General features: G+C 44.3%; 4 protein-coding genes across 13 annotated transcripts in view; 2 read left to right on the plus strand and 2 right to left on the minus strand.

The window, feature by feature from the left end:
* The window catches only part of LOC1275458 (uncharacterized), a 35,293-nt gene extending 31,299 nt beyond the window's left edge, over positions 1-3,994 (plus strand). For all 5 annotated transcript variants that reach the window (XM_061656051.1, XM_061656052.1, XM_061656050.1 and 2 more), the window contains one exon: positions 410-3,994. In XM_061656051.1, coding sequence (XP_061512035.1) covers positions 410-2,631 — 2,222 coding nt within the window. In that variant the 3' untranslated portion in view covers positions 2,632-3,994. The remainder of the gene's footprint in view (positions 1-409) is intronic.
* A 1,905-nt stretch (positions 3,995-5,899) lies between these two features.
* Positions 5,900-7,055, minus strand: LOC1275459 (transcription initiation factor TFIID subunit 10). The gene is made up of 3 exons (XM_314706.4): positions 6,789-7,055; positions 6,627-6,691; positions 5,900-6,540 (listed from the first exon to the last, which is right to left on the minus strand). The coding sequence occupies exons 1-3, from the start codon at positions 6,909-6,911 to the stop codon at positions 6,309-6,311; spliced, it is 420 nt and encodes a 139-aa protein (XP_314706.5). The 5' UTR covers positions 6,912-7,055; the 3' UTR covers positions 5,900-6,308.
* Positions 7,056-7,608: 553 nt separating this feature from the next.
* LOC133393034 (uncharacterized) lies at positions 7,609-9,495 on the plus strand. Its single transcript, XM_061656090.1, has one exon. The coding sequence runs from the start codon at positions 8,090-8,092 to the stop codon at positions 9,026-9,028; it is 939 nt and encodes a 312-aa protein (XP_061512074.1). The 5' UTR covers positions 7,609-8,089; the 3' UTR covers positions 9,029-9,495.
* Positions 9,496-12,017: 2,522 nt separating this feature from the next.
* The window catches only part of LOC1275461 (polypeptide N-acetylgalactosaminyltransferase 5), a 78,314-nt gene continuing 74,690 nt past the window's right edge, over positions 12,018-15,641 (minus strand). For all 6 annotated transcript variants that reach the window (XM_061656066.1, XM_061656065.1, XM_061656068.1 and 3 more), the window contains exons 9-11: positions 14,057-14,196; positions 13,741-13,974; positions 12,018-13,651 (exon numbers count right to left, since the gene is read on the minus strand). In XM_061656066.1, the coding sequence (XP_061512050.1) occupies positions 13,475-13,651; positions 13,741-13,974; positions 14,057-14,196 (551 nt within the window). In that variant the 3' untranslated portion in view covers positions 12,018-13,474. The remainder of the gene's footprint in view (positions 13,652-13,740; positions 13,975-14,056; positions 14,197-15,641) is intronic.

A 15,641-nucleotide genomic window follows, 5' to 3' on the forward strand; every position in this document is an offset into this window, starting at 1 on the left:
CCACACCTTTGCTTATAGCATGCATAGCAATGCTAGTTAAGATGATCACCCTTGAAACGAAACATTAACACCATCAACAAAAAAAAAGCTATAAAAAGGGTAGGTGTGGTAGGTGCTGGCTGCTTGCGCTAAAACTCACACTCAAAATGTATAGCTCATGTAATGCATTGGCTGTGGTTAGTCGTTCGGGTGTAACGATGGATGGTGCAAGGGTTGTAACGTTGTAAATTAAATCATTCCATCCAGATCTATATTCCATAGTGCCCAGGTCGCTGCTGAAGAGTGTACGGTGCAAGTAAACCCACGCGCTTAAATAAGACGAGATTGTGGTGTAGCGTGTACTTAAGCGCAAATTCTAACATTACCCTTGTCCTTCCTTTCTCTCTCTCTTTCTCTCTTCTTGTGGTAGGTTTTGAGGTGTATCTGAAGGCAAAGATCGAGAAGCTGTCCCAGATGGAAGGCAACGAAGTGCCACCAACGAAGGTGCTCGTCGGCTCGGACTACGCGCTCAAGTATCTGGAGAACTTCTCCACCAAGAGCGTGGACGAGAGCAAAGCGTCCGTGTACTTCACGCCGAACGATGACGAGCCGGCCACGCCCGAGCCACAGATATCGCCCATCCACATCAACTACCTGGGCGGCCGGCCACCAGCGGGCCTCGAGCACGACGATGAGGACGAGGCCGTGGGCGGTGGTATGGCTGCCGGCAAGCTGCACCTTGGCGCCGCCGCTCTAGCGATGAACGCCAGTCACGCCGACACGCCGAAATCGTTCAAATCCGTCATCGCCGGCAGCGGGGACATTCCGCTGAAATCGATCATGAAGCCGACGACGCGCTTCATGTACGACAAGCATCTCGGCAAGTACCGGCTGTGCCATCAGCAGCCGAACCGGTTGAGCGGTGGGTATGCGGACGAGGACGAGCTGGCGGTCGGGCCCGAGCTTGGGCTGACCGTTGCGAGCCCGCTGCTGCTCGGCTTGGGCGGTGCGGCGGCAAAGGGTGGCGCCGGTGGCCCGGTCGGCTACGAGGCGGCCGCCGCCACCACCCTGCTCGACGGTGTCGATTCGGCCGACGACGATCATCACAACTACAGCCTTAAGAACAATCGCAAGCACCGGCGCAAGAGGAAACTGCTGCTCGGGCCGTCGCACGGGAGCGGCAGCGGTAGCGGCGGTGCCGGTGGTTCCGGCAGCGGCGGATCCGGTTCGGCCAGTGCCTGCGAGTACGAGACGCTGCTGATGAAGAATCTCAGCCACGATCCGCGCGAATCGCACTACAAAATCATCCACATCAACAAGCTGAACAATGGCGTGAGCAACAGCAACTACTTTGGCGGTATGCTGGGCAGTGGTGGCACGTCGGCCTGCGACAGTGGTTGGCTGGCGGGCCGGGCCGTTAGCCGGCGGCATCATCGACCGACGGCGGCGGCCGCTGCGGCCGTAGCCACCTCGTCGCTTACGGCGGGCGAGAACGATTATTACTACTCGCTGGAGGATATGATACAGGATAGCAATCAGAAGATACGCCAGCTGATCTACGACTCCAAGATCGACATTATGAACGAGGTGATCAACACGGGAGGCGCGGGCACCAGCGGCAGGGGGGAAACGTCCGGCAGAAGGGGCGTGACAGGTGGTGGACGCGCTCGAAGCAACGGTGCCGGTGGGAACAACAGCAAGAGCATCAACAATATCGATGGTGCGGGAAGTTCCGGCGGCGGCGATGGTGGTATGGCCAAGGGAGCGCAGAGTATGGTGGGACTGGGCCACGGTGCCGCCAACATTCCGAACGACGAGTACGATCTGTGCAGCAGCAGCAGTAGCAGCAGCCGCAACAACAGCTACAGCACCAACGCTAGTCGGGACAGCTACAAGCAGCAGCAGCAGCAGCCGAAACAGTCGCAGCAACATCAAACGCATCGTAGCAACCAACACCAGCATCAGACACGGCAGGGAGCGGCACCGACCGACACCATGGTAACGATCGGCAGTGGCTCCGCGTCCGGCTCACCGCCAACCGGTGCACCGACGACCATCTCTCTCGCTTCCGGGGGCGGCAATGCTGCAACGAATCACCAGCAGCACCACCCGGTGAAAAAGATGCTCCACAAGCTGCACTTCGACTCGAGCACCAACCGCATCCAGCAGAGTACCAGCCTGCCGGAGATTTATTTCAACACGGGCGCACCGCCAACCGGCCCAACCGGCGCCAGCAGCCGTATGAATGGGGCGACCTCGATGGCCGAACCGGCACCGCCGGGCCTGGGCTCGCCCAACCAAACCGGCTCCACCATATCGTCCAACTTTTCGAGCGCATCCGGCTCGATCGGCGGAAGACCGGAGGAGCCAGCTGGTGGTGGCGGTGGTGCCCAACCGGCGCCGAAAGTGCACGGTGGAAAGCATGTGATTTTAGCGGTAGAGAACAGCAAGGAGACGGCCGCACCGAACAACAGCTGGCAGTCGACCGATCAAACTAATGGGGGCGGTGGCAGCGGCGGTGGAGGCAACAGCTCGTCCAAGTCGTCCTCTCCCTCGCCGGCTTCTTCATCGTCGTCGTGCGCCTCCCCATCGCCGCCCGCGTCGCCTATCGAGTCAAATATCAATATTAATGGTAATGGTAGTATTTGTTGAAAAGAGCAGCACGAGAAAGCAGTAATGAAGTAATTCGAGGAGGGGGAGAAATGGGCACTGCAGGGTTTGCTCTTGCACTGGGGCGCGACACATTGCACATCCAAGCAGGCGGCGGCTTAAGCGGAAGCAAAAGGGACACTTGCAAAGGAAAACTTCAAAACCATTCTCCCAAACCGTACCAAAAACAGCAGAACACAGGATCGGAAAGAGCACATCGAGCAAGTACTGTATAACAAACACACACGAAAAGATGTTACAAAAGTTATACCATCCGAAGGTATCTCTTCTTAGGTCGTTTAAAGAAGGCATCCTGTTTAGATTAGCAGAAGGTACGGGAGTGTTCGCGCACGCAGCCAGCCAGCACACAGCCTCATCAACCCGTAAAATCCCATTTCAACTTTGTCAATTGTGTGTGTGAATGTGTGTGTGTGTGCGTGTGTTGAATGTCATCCGAGGTGTAGCACCCATGCTGAGACTAATTCGAGTTACCATTGCAATGAGGATGAAATATAAGCTGAAGTGAGGCTGGCGAGCTAGTTCTAAAAAGCCCCCGCGCCAATGGAAGGTTTAGTAGTTTGCTTGGATGATGTAGCCCGTTTTTAAGTGTGTAGCCGCATCACTTCTCCCTCCCTTGACGAGATTAGTGTCTATGTGTGCGTGTGTGTGTGAGAGAGAGAAGGAGTGTATGCTCCTGTTGCGTTGTTGCTGGGTTGTATCAAAATAGCAACACACACTTTGGTCGGGTTGCTGCAACTGAAGAAAAAATGGCAAAACAGCGCAATTATTGTATCAGTAACAGTAGAAAACCACAATATCCATTTTCTTACTAGGTTTTCCAGGAGTTCTCATAGCTGTGGGATACTTTATTGACTCTTTCATACGTGAACTTAATGTAATGGGAATTGGATTCTATAGTACCATTATTGGACAAATAGGAATGAATGATCCAATAGGAATTTCCAAGGAGCCCGTCCAAAACGGTTGCTATAGAATCCAATTTCCATTATATGAAGTTCATTTCCCAATACGAAAGAATCAAGGTAGTGTTCTACACCTATGTGTACCACTGGAAAATCCTGTGTTGTGCTGTCCTCCCTATTGCCCAACACACAAACACACACACACACACACAAAAGGATGAAAAAAGCCACAGCTCTTACCCAATGCAAAGTTGCAATTTGTGGAAGGTGAAAGATAATACTATCATTATTAACTATGATTACGATTCTATACATATACATACTTATATATACACACACAAACAAAAATCACACACACACATATTTACATATATCTCTGTTTATAATTAATAGGAAAAAAAGAAAAGAAGAAAATCATACAAACAAACAAACAAACAAACAAATAAGGGTGAAAAATGAACGGCACGCGGGCGCAGTGTGGTGTAACGTGCTGAAAGTGATAGAATTTCAAATCTGGGATCTGGGCTTACAAATAGTAGATTACAATTATGACACCTTATAGAGGCGGGGTGGGCAAATATATGTGTGTGTTTGTGGTGTGTGTGTGTGTGTTTGTGGTGTGTGTGTGTGTGTGTGTGTGTATGTATGGGAGGGAATTGAAATAATACGAAAATAATAATAATAATAAACGGTACAGGGAGGAGAAACGCGGGCATATTCGGATCGAGGGAACGAATACAAGGGAGAACAGGGAAGGGGTGGGAAAGCAATTGGAAACAGGGAAACACACACACACACACACGCATGTACACACATATGGTTGAGTAGAGAGAGAGAGAGAGAGAGAGAGAGAGAGAGAGAGAGAGAGAGAGAGAGAGAGAGAGAGAGAGAGAGAGAGAGAGAGAGAGAGAGAGAGAGAGAGAGAGAGAGAGAGAGAGAGAGAGAGAGAGAGAAAGAGGGATAATAAAGGGAGGAAAATACAGAGAGAAAGAGAGATTGAAAAAATCACGACAGGCGAGCATAATATGTGTTACGAAGCAGAAGAAGAAAAAAATGGATATGTATTAGATCTTTTCATATATATAAATATATTAATTAGAGCTCATTTTAGCACTCAAGAAGAGAATAGAGAAAAGGGAAAAGGGGAAAGATGCTGAAATTTAATTGAAACACACACACACTCACTTACAACATATTAACATTGCCCACAGCCGGTTTACTTCAACTTTCTTTGCTTCAATAGATTGAAAGAGAGATAGACAGAGTGTAGAAAGGTGTAAGAAAAGAAGAAAATAAAACAGTAAAATGTTACAGAATGTGTTATAAAAACTTGAAGAAAATGTGTACCACCCACACACCACCATCCGGTATAATTATCCATACACCACCACCTCCCCCTTAGCTATTATTTGGCAACACAACACGAGGCGCAACAAGTCGATGGAGAAAAACCAGTTTTGTAGACACAGACACTCCGTGAAACAATAATGGAACAGAGAAAGATAAATATAATAAGACACGTGCGTTAAAGTGAAATTTAATAAATGCAAGGGAAATCAATGTTGAAACTAGTTTAAAAGAAACAGCAACAGAAATACTAACGAATACGCTTCAACAAATCACAACACAACAAGACGAAACAAGAGGAGAAAATAAGAGGACGACAGAGCAATTAATGAAATCGCACATTGGTTGATTGGACCTTTAATCATACGACTTTTACTACTAATTATCACACAAACAACACAAACTACTACTACCACTACTACTACTACTACAAGTACTACTTATTCTACTTCACTGACATTAAAGGGAGAGTAACTAATAATTCAAAAAATACTATTATTATCACTTTATTGATTTAACTGCCGGATGGTTTTCAAAATTGCTGCTGTGAAGTGAGAGACACATATGTGGGCGACGTTTGTGTTTATGTGTGTGTGTGTTTAAGATTGGACGAGATTTAGTTGAAAGGGGGGGAATAATTTGCAAACAAACTCATAGCTGGAGTGTTATGTTTAGTGGGTGGGTATAGGCAAGTGGGTTATTAAATTATCTCAGCAAAACAAAACAAAAAATGTGAAAACTATATTCATCTTCAACGAGGGAAAAACAATGTTTTCCAGCAAAGCCACAGCCACAAGTGGAAACGGAAAATCAGATGATTAATTTGAGACACAAAATAAAATTACAATTATGAAGTAAACAAAAAAAAGCAAAACCATGCGCTCGTTGTTTGTTGGTGAGAATGGAAAGAAAAGTAGAAAAGTTGTCTCTAGTCATGGTGCACTGGCCCTGTTGCCACGGCGACTACTAGAGCTTGGGAAGAAAACCAGCGAAACCTTACATACCCTTAGAATGGAAAATCACTTTATTACTTATTTCTCATCAAATTTACATCCAATTGATTATTTCGTTAGCATTTTACCATTTTCTCTTTAAAAGGATATTGGCTGTTATTATTGAATCCGTTCGTAGCGGCGGCGTACGTCCCGACACTCATTTTCCTAACGTACTAGATGGTTGCTACAGTTATTCACCGTGGCGTTGTAGGAGCGGGCTCAAGAAATGCGTTGCCATTCCTAGAATTTCATGTGCGCGCCGTAAGTCCCCGCTACGAATGGATTCAATAATACCAGCCATTATAAAGATACATTTTTTTTCTTCTTGTAATTCCCTCGCCCCCTTCCAACCTGCACAACATTCCCCCTCCAGTGGCAATTTGCACACACACACACCCTAAACCTCCTTCCCTGTCTAGACGAAATAGTGCGCTTTGCGAACAGTAATGCCGTAATCGTTCAGTGCCGGCTGCAAATCTTCCATCGTGAGCGTGTACTTGCGATCTTTGGACGATTTCTGGTTCTGGTTTTTGGACGACCCGTGCCCGGAGCTCGGCGCACTGTTCGTGCGCGTTTTGCAGTGCTGCAGCGCATCGTTGGCAACATCCGACACAAACTTTTGGGCCGCAATCGAAATCAACCGGACGCTGCAAACGAACAGAAAGAGCGTAAAAACAAAGGGAAATGGTCAATTAACAGCGTTCGCCATTGCGTTCTGCGATCGGTGCCCTACATTCGGGGATCGGCACCCTCGAAACCGGCCGAGTTTAGATAGAAGGAGGTGACTGCATCGGGAATCTGGAAAGCGAAAAAGCGTGTCAAAATGCATCATCCGAATCATCAGCACTTGAGAGCAGTCCCGTTTTCGGGGAACCAGTCCCCACTACTGCCTTACCGTCGGCGTGTAGTCCTCCAGCTGCATCATGAAGTCGCTCAAAACCTGTCCCTGGGTGCGGTCTTCCACCATTTCGGACACCTTCTTGCCGTGCCCACGGTGAATGCCAAAGTTGTCGCCCATTTTGGATGCGAAAGATGATTGGAATTGAGCAAAAAAAATGGGAGAAAAGTGGAAATACACAATCGGTACGACGCGGACGATGCGAGTTGTTTTCGTGTTGTGCGCTGAACAAAATAAATTTTACTGTAAACAACGGTTTTGACGTTAGTGACAGTTGATCGGAGCAAGGGCAGTGTTGCCAAACGTGACGCAGTCGCATAGGGCAATTTACCGAAAGGCAGTTTCTTTTCTATTTTTAATAACCTTTATCATGCTAAGTGAACGCAGTATGCAAAATTGAATGAATTTAACATATTAAATTGAATTAAAAATTGTTCCTAAATCTAAAAACTCAGCAAATCCACACAGATTGTTGCTTTCGAGTAGATTGAATGCTTTTCGAGCAGTATCGCATAGTCGAGCAGCTTGCAATTAACACACTATGGGTTTGGTGCATTCAAAACAATATAAATTTGGAGCATTTTTAACGGCTTTTTTGTTGTAAAAAAATAGTAATTATAGTAAAGTAGTATTAGTAACAGTAAAAAATAAACAACTTTCCTCGAAAACTCATAATTTAGTTGAGTAGCAATATTATCATTTTTCATATGATTGCCAATTTTGATAAAAGCTAATTAATCGAAATAGAACAAAATCTGGACAGTGCACTATTTTGAACAGCCTTTGCGCGATCGTACCAGCTTCATGAAGATGTTTGAGAGTAATTTGTACCACGTAGGTTTACACCGTTTCAAACAGATCACGATCATCGCCTGGTTTTGTAGCGACCAGTGCTAGAAAAGGTTTCAAAATTATAAAAATAAGTATTTTTCCACAAAAAATCTAGTTTTTTTTCACCCAACTTTGATAATCATCCTGTTCTTGAAACTCCAAATAAATTTAATTCAAAACTTCTTCCACCAAAGGTTTGCATGGAACAAAAGATTCACCCGCCCAAGACGATTACATCAAACATTCACACACCGTAATTCCTTATTTAAAAATCCTTATCAATCGGGGTATTTCCCCGTCGGTCGATTCTCGCCATTCTTCGCTAAACGCATTGAACAGCACATTATCAGCGCAGCACAGCCAAAGGGCGATCGTGTTCGCCAGTGTTGAGGTGTACTGCTCTGTTCGCCATCGGACAGTGTTTATTTCGTGAAAAAACCGTGCAATTGTGCAAGGAGTGTTAGAAAATGGGTTTCATTAGAAGTCCCACAGCGGCTCTACTGCTGCTGGTCCTTGCGGGCCTGGCAATACTGACGGTAGCGCCCGTCCAATCGCAACAGCAGGGAGGCAGAAGACCAACACCACCGCCACCCAAATGCACACTGTCCGCGGACGAGCTCGATGCGTTGATCACCCAGGTAGAGGATATCGAACGAGAGCCGAGCGAAGGTAACAATGATGATGACGAAGACTCCGAGGAAACAGAACCAGAATCAGCAGCAACAGCCCCACAGCTCAACCCGGGCTGTGCCCGGGAGCTTCGACGGCTGCGCCATAGCATTGATCATCTGCAGAAAAGCTACCACAACCTGAAGCAAAACACGGTCGACATCGATGAGCAGCAGTACCGCTACATGCAAAACCACTACACAGCCCGCAAGCGGGAGCTGAACGCGCAGCTGGAGCTGTTATCGCAGCGCTCCAACGCACAGCACCGATCGCAGCTGATGGAGCTGAAGCGCAAGATCGCGGCGATGGAGAAACAGCTTAACCGAAGCGTGACACAGCTCGCCGAAGAACGGCAGCAGAATATGGCCCGTCGGCTGCAGCTCGTAGCGCTAAACGTGCGCAACAACAAGATCCCGGCAGCCCTGTCCAACTTTGAGAAGCTGGCCAACTACACCAGCGAACCGTACGGTGCGATCGTGCAGAATGTGTTCCAAACGGGCAGCAGCAGTACGAACGCGTGGGCATTGTTAAGCTTTCTGCGCAAGGTGGACTTGTCCCGCGAGCCGATAGCGGGATACGAAACGCTGGTCGATGCGCTGATCGCACGTAACGCACTGCGCGGACCGGAAGCGCTCGAGCTGCTGAAGCAACTGCAGTGCTTGATACTGGTGCGGGACGGCCAACAGCAGGCACGGACGATTGCGCTGCTGAAGAAGTTTAAGGCCAACGTACATTAGAGCAAACAAACAAAACCGTTTGGAAACAACGCACAGGCAGCTGAAGCTTTTTGGGTTCCATCACATCTCTTTCGAATGTAACGTCTCTCTTCCATTTCTGGTGCATTTCTTGTGGTGTTTCGGTGTGTACGGGGGGTTTACATTTCTCACCCTGAAAGGAAAAACAAAGAAAAAAAAACAAAAACTTTTTATCCTCTCGTACACTCGTCGCTTTTGTTTCTATGTTTTATACATTCACATAATGTTTATAGTCTTTCTCGTTTTTTGTTTAGTTTTTCTATTCTTTTTTTTGCAATATTCTGCTCATCATCTGCTCTGAACACATGCACTCATTCATTTCCTTGTTTTTTTTCTTTTTCAAAATTCCTTTCTCTCTTGCCGTGTTTACCACCTATCAACAACAAATTGGTTTACTTTTTAAACAAAAAAACGCGAGAAATAAAATTGGCTTTGAAAATCGAAAGAAACGCTTGTGTGAATGCATTACGACAAACGGATACAGCGAATGGATAAAAGAAAGTCTTCATTTTGTATCAACATTGCTTTCGCTTTCTCTTTCCTTCTCTCTATAGTTCAGTAACATATCTGCGGTTTGTCCCCCGTTTTTGTTTGGCTACCAAACTGGACATACTCACATACAGTGTTTTGCAGCTTTCTTCCCCTTATATCTCTCTTTCCTTCCGTTTGCAATGGACCAATATCGATAACACCGAGCTTATAGTCAAACTGTCTGCCCTTCTGCCTTCGATTCCACGCCTACTACAATCTATTACACTAATCCCCATTGCGGGAGCGCGTAACACACATCGAGACCTCCCCGCATTCTTTTCTAAACACCTGTCTAGATGATATGCACGGTGAATGATTTTTTTTTTCTTTAACTCGTCCCCTTTACTTTTCATCTCTCGTTTACATGTGTTTACTGTTTACACTCTACTAGTTGGTCTTTTTGTTCTGTCTATTGATGTGCATTGCTCCATATCGCTTGAGTTCCTTCCCTTTTGTTTTACGGCTGAACTGTTGCATTTTATTTTGCTCTTTAATGTTTTACATTAAAAAGAAAGACGGCATATAGTGTTTGTTTGTTTTTTTTGTTGTAGTTTCTGCTTGTTTGCTCTTGTTATTGTGAATATATTATTTTGTTGTAAAAAGCACGTACCTCCGAACTGCTGTAGCGAAAAAAATGAAATAAGAAAAATCAAAGCTCTCGCTAGGTATAAGAACATCCAATAGGTGAACAGAAATCTGATCTGGGATCTGGCGCACATTTCCTATTGGATTTATGGTAAAGCGTAAAACACCTTAGTAAGGAATGTATCTGAACTGTGCTACTGATTGGTTTTTACACAACTGGCATACTGCAAACATCCTGAACGAAGGCTAAAATGTATTTCTAATTGTTTCAGACGTTATACATTTAATACTGAAGCGTTAAGCAGCTGTACTGTAGTGTGGTTGAGCAATAAAAAAAAAACAAACAACTGATTAAAACACACAGAGGAGAAGGAGCGTACCGATGGGGAAGGAAAAAGGACTTCTTCTTCTGCAAAGACCGACTAATGCACATTCGTTTTCTACACATTTTGTTTAATTGTTACAAAAACAGACAAAGAAGAAGAAGAAGAAGAAGAAAACATACAATTAATAGGACCAACAGACTGATAATGCCTGCCACTGTATAAACACAGCTTGTTCTTCACTTAGTTGATATAAAGTTTAAAGTATATTATAATAATAATTAAAAAAAAACGATGAAATTGTGTTCGTAAAACAAATGTTTTTCTAAAACTTAATAAATTGCACACCATCACCCTGAAAGATTAAAGATATATAGGATAAGGATAAAAGCAATCCGGCTTAGGGATTAGTACAGGAAAGCAGCAAAACGAACCTTATGCTGTTATTTTATCGAACTTTCTGTTTCTCTTGGAAAGAAAAGCTTTCCACATAATGAGGATTGTTTTTGTTTGTCCAATAAAATGCTAACCCTAACAAAAAAAAAAAGCACAAACCATATAAAAAGCGAGTGAGCGAGTGGACCGTGCTTTTCCAATAAAAATGATACTCTCTCTGTCTCTCTTTTCAAGCACATTTTTGGACGACTTAAAACAGAGCATAACGCTCCGCGCGTTGTTCACTTATCGGTCTTATAGAATTGTTTTAAAATAGGTCCCCTTCTTGAGCATCCACCGAAAAAGGGCGTTACAATTATCGGGGTTTAAATCATTCAACTCATGCTACGAAACAGTATAATATCGCAATCGACTGCAGTATTTCCCTTCAAACGTCGCTGCGATGAGCGCCGCAAGAGCGTGCAAGCTCAGTCGTCGTGCGAAGAACATCTGATTGTTGCTGCTACTAAGGTGGAATTAAAGTGTTAAAGCATAAAACGAATGGAAGAACTAATTAAAACTGTGTTTCTGTGTGCCAACACGGTCACACACATCCCCCCTTTAAACGGTAGCGGTGTGTCGATTGTTTTGCTTGGCCAGCCCGGGGATATTGGTTTGTTTTTTGTCACTCCGTAGCGGGACATTTGTTTCTTTTTGTTTGTTTGTTTGTTCCTTGTTTTGTTGCTTTTGTTTTCTTACATACGCACGCCCCGTACAAACGATATGTGTGTACGGTAGTGCTCGATTGTGCGCCACTAGACAGTGCCATGCCTCATGTTCAATGATAGTTGCGTTTCGCACACTTTCGTCTCCTTTTCTCTCCGCTTTCGAGGCAAAAAAATTCTCTTGAGAAGTCTCTTCTAATATCTCTGTTTTATACAAATTATTATACCTATATGTATATATCATTTGCCATTCATGACATTTCTTAACCGTTTTCCCCCCTTCAGCTCCTTCTTCTTCGCACGCGCTCTTGTTTTTAGTTGTGTGTGTGATTTACATTCACATTTGCAGGTTTACTTATTCACTCAGGAGAGAGACTGTGCGGTACTTGATCACGTTTCTCCATTTTACTCATCCTATCATTTCGATTACTACTCCAATACCACAAGAAACATTTCACATTCTTGCACACTCTCGTGTTACGTGATTATTTTAAAGGGATCGCGCCATCTACTACAAATAAATGATATCATTTCCCACTGATAGGTGGTGATCGTTTTTGTTTATCCTTTATCCTGCATCTGCACCCATTTACTCTGTGGTGTGTGTGTGTCTACCCTATTTGCTTCCCTTTCTGGTTGATATATTGTATGTACAAGACGGATGTGGTGTGCCACGGGGCTCAGCATCATGCACTTACGCTGCACGTGGTCGACCGTTATGAAGCGATTATTCGTCCGCTTAGTTCGACATCAATTCCTTGCCTGTTGCCACTTTTTTTCTTCCCCCATCATCCGACACATTCACTCGCTCTATGCGAGTGCTTTCTATAAATGCAAATGGTCCAACATTGCGGTTTTTTGTTTTTGTTTGTTAAAGTTTTTGTTTTCTCTTCTTCCCGGGAGGGTCTATCCATCGCACCCTTCCTTAATAACACATGGAATAAAACATAAAACAAGGTAACTGATAAAACAATTAGCCTAAGCATTGCAAAAAAAGGATTTAGAGTGGGCTGGTGCGTGCTTCACTACAAACTGATATGTATTTTTTGTTTGTCTGTGTGTGTTAATTTTCTTCGACTTCCGGGAGTTGAATCAGTGGCTGGAGTTTGTTGGTACTTATAGAAGAAAACAAAATCCCGAAACGACAGTCAGGTAGTTACAGCAGCTTCAAAGCAATCTAAGCTTAATGCTGCCCCGAACGGAAGGATCCAATGGAAGAAACAACGTTAAACGAACAATTACAAGTGTGCGACAAACAATAACAATTGGACCATTAAAACCTATGTGCTTAACGTACACCGTCAGACTGGACGCAACCGGTGCAGTGTGCGAATAAAAATTATACTACAAAAATGGAATTCTCACAGGAGACGGACGCGCTGTAACGGCTGCCCCCACTTTCGTTGGGCCGTTTGATAGCGCCCGCTGACAGACAGACAGATTGGCAGGGATAGAAGCTGGGAGAGGGAGTCTAGCGTCCTGTCATAATGATACATTCCCTCTCTCCGCGCTTCACACTAGTTACCCGTGTCACGGCACCAGGAACACCAGGGGGAATACAAATGGCAGGACGAGTTCGAGAGTTCGTCTTATTACTTCCCGTACAAATTTTACATCACCTACACTGCTGCACAGTGGATTGATCGATGCATTCAACGGTTTGTCGGCATCATACCGACACCACCACCCGTGTGTGCACGCTTGATAGTTGCTTGATAGTTGTGATTACTGCTGCTGTTACGGCTTCGGCTGCTGCTGCTGCTGCTACTACTGCTGCTATCGCTACTGCCACTGCTACCGATGTTGCTTCCGTAGCGTTCGATGGTGCCGGTTTGCCGCTGGCCGGACGGGCGCTGTACGACACCGGATCGAACACGGTACAGTGCGTCTTATCTGTCCTCACCGATACGGTTGTCGCCGTGGTGCGCTTGCCACTTGAACTTGGACTGCATCAGCCACTGCTGGCCTTCGGAGTAGTTGCACGGCCGCAGCAGCGGTGTCGATGGGTCGTCCTCCGATGCGCGCGTCAAACAGTTGCCACTGTTAACGTGCTTGATCGTTTTTTCCTACAAGCGCAAGAAACGGGAGATGTGAGCTTGGTTTTAAACACTAAACAAGAGGTGGGATAAAACTGTGTTGCGCCCCGGCGTTCTACCTCATCATCGTAGATCCACTCCTGATTGCCGCCCATCCCGTGGCACCGGACCAGATTGACCGGTCCGAGCGCGTTCGACGCATCGAGACAGTTGTCGTCCGACATGATCTGGTGACGCTTCGTGTACGCAAACACCTGGTTGCCGCCCAGCCCGTGACAGTAGCTGCTGCCAATCTTTTCGTTCGACTTGCGGCCCATCGTGTCGAGACAGTTGTGCGTTTTCACGTTGCGAATCTGCGGAGGAGTGCAGTTGAAAATGAAAATTAGGTGAATAGTTTCAGGACACATCCAACTCTGAGTAAAGGACAGTACTTACCTCGCCGAGGAAGTAGTAATCCAGTGGCATCTGACTTTCGGGGTAGATGTTTTCCAGATACCATCGGAAGCTCTTGCACTTCAGACGCTCTCGAAGCGCCCGTCGCTCACTGACATCACCAGCGGATGCTTTCCGGGCACCTGGTGATATATGGAAACCACACATGGCGGAGCAGCAAAACGGACGAGGGAGAAAAAAATAGTTTATGTTAGCACAAGATCTAGTTTTAACGTCCTATTTTGCTATAAAGAGTATTTTAATTGCAAATATGTTGCTTTATCACGGTAAACTACTGTTATTAATTCTCTCTTTATCTTTGTAATTCGAAACCTTTTTTATATTTAAAGTTCTTTTTGAACTCATACTTAATTTAAAACTTTAAAAAACTATACCCATACTCATATTACAGTTGAAAACATCCAATAGACAAAAGTGCTGCTATTATTTCTATAAGTGCTATGATCCAAAAAGTGTTTTGATTTTAGAAAGATATAATAATTAATTATGCATTATAAAAAGTGCAATATATACATGTTTGAAGCTAATAATGAGTTCTTAATTAAAATGCTTAAAACAAAATCCAGTTGACATGTCTTCTAGCTTTATTTCATTTTATGGAAAATTATATCAACATGATCTGTATACGGTACAAAATACTTGATAGTAATAATGCTGTAACCATTATATTTAAAATCAATTAAAATTAAGGAACAAATTATATTCTTGTCTTTGTATAACTGGACCATTCTTATTTATATCTTTTTTGGAAGCTAAATAGAACTCACAAATGAAGGGATTACAAAGATAAAAGAAAAGTAAATAACAACAGTTTACCGCTGACCAACAAACATATTGGCTATGAAAACCTCAAGCTTCGGGAAAAAGAGCACAATATAGTACAGAAAACTATTTATGGATGGGTGCTACATTTTACAATAGTGATGGTATTGCTACAGTAATATCATGAATGTTAGAGCATGAGGGAATAAACAGGGAAATGATGCCAAGAAAAAGGAAGAATGAGATGAAAATTTAATAAATATACAGTTGGTTTTAAAAAGCATTATAAGGAAGATAAATGAGGGAGTAAGGGAGAAGGAATATAAAAATATATACAACAAATATGCACATAAATTGCAATAAAAACAACACAAAGAAGCACATCATAGCAAAGCTTTTTTTGCGAAACAGAATAAACATAACGATGCACGATGTGAAGCTTAATGGTTATCTTGTTTACATTTTTTTTACAAACTATCGCTATGCTTTAACGAGAAAAATAAAAACACATTGAACAAAAACTCGTTTAAATAAATGATACATCTTCTGTGACAGCAACACGTGTTGCTTTTCCTAAGGGATCATTAAATAAAACTTGTAAGATTATCGGTAACGCATTTTAAAATCTCACGAGTACCCAAATCATCGTTAAAAGGGGTAATGATCATGTTGTTATTTTAAAAACACATAAAAACTTGAGACTACAAAAAACCATCGCCCCTTTCGTCTCCACAGTTGCGCGAGCACACACACATACACTGCAACAAACAAACAAACAAAACGCTAATGCAGTGCTTTTGTGGCT

This window comes from Anopheles gambiae, chromosome 3, assembly GCF_943734735.2.
Source record: "Anopheles gambiae chromosome 3, idAnoGambNW_F1_1, whole genome shotgun sequence".
NCBI classification, from domain to species: Eukaryota; Metazoa; Arthropoda; class Insecta; order Diptera; family Culicidae; genus Anopheles; species Anopheles gambiae.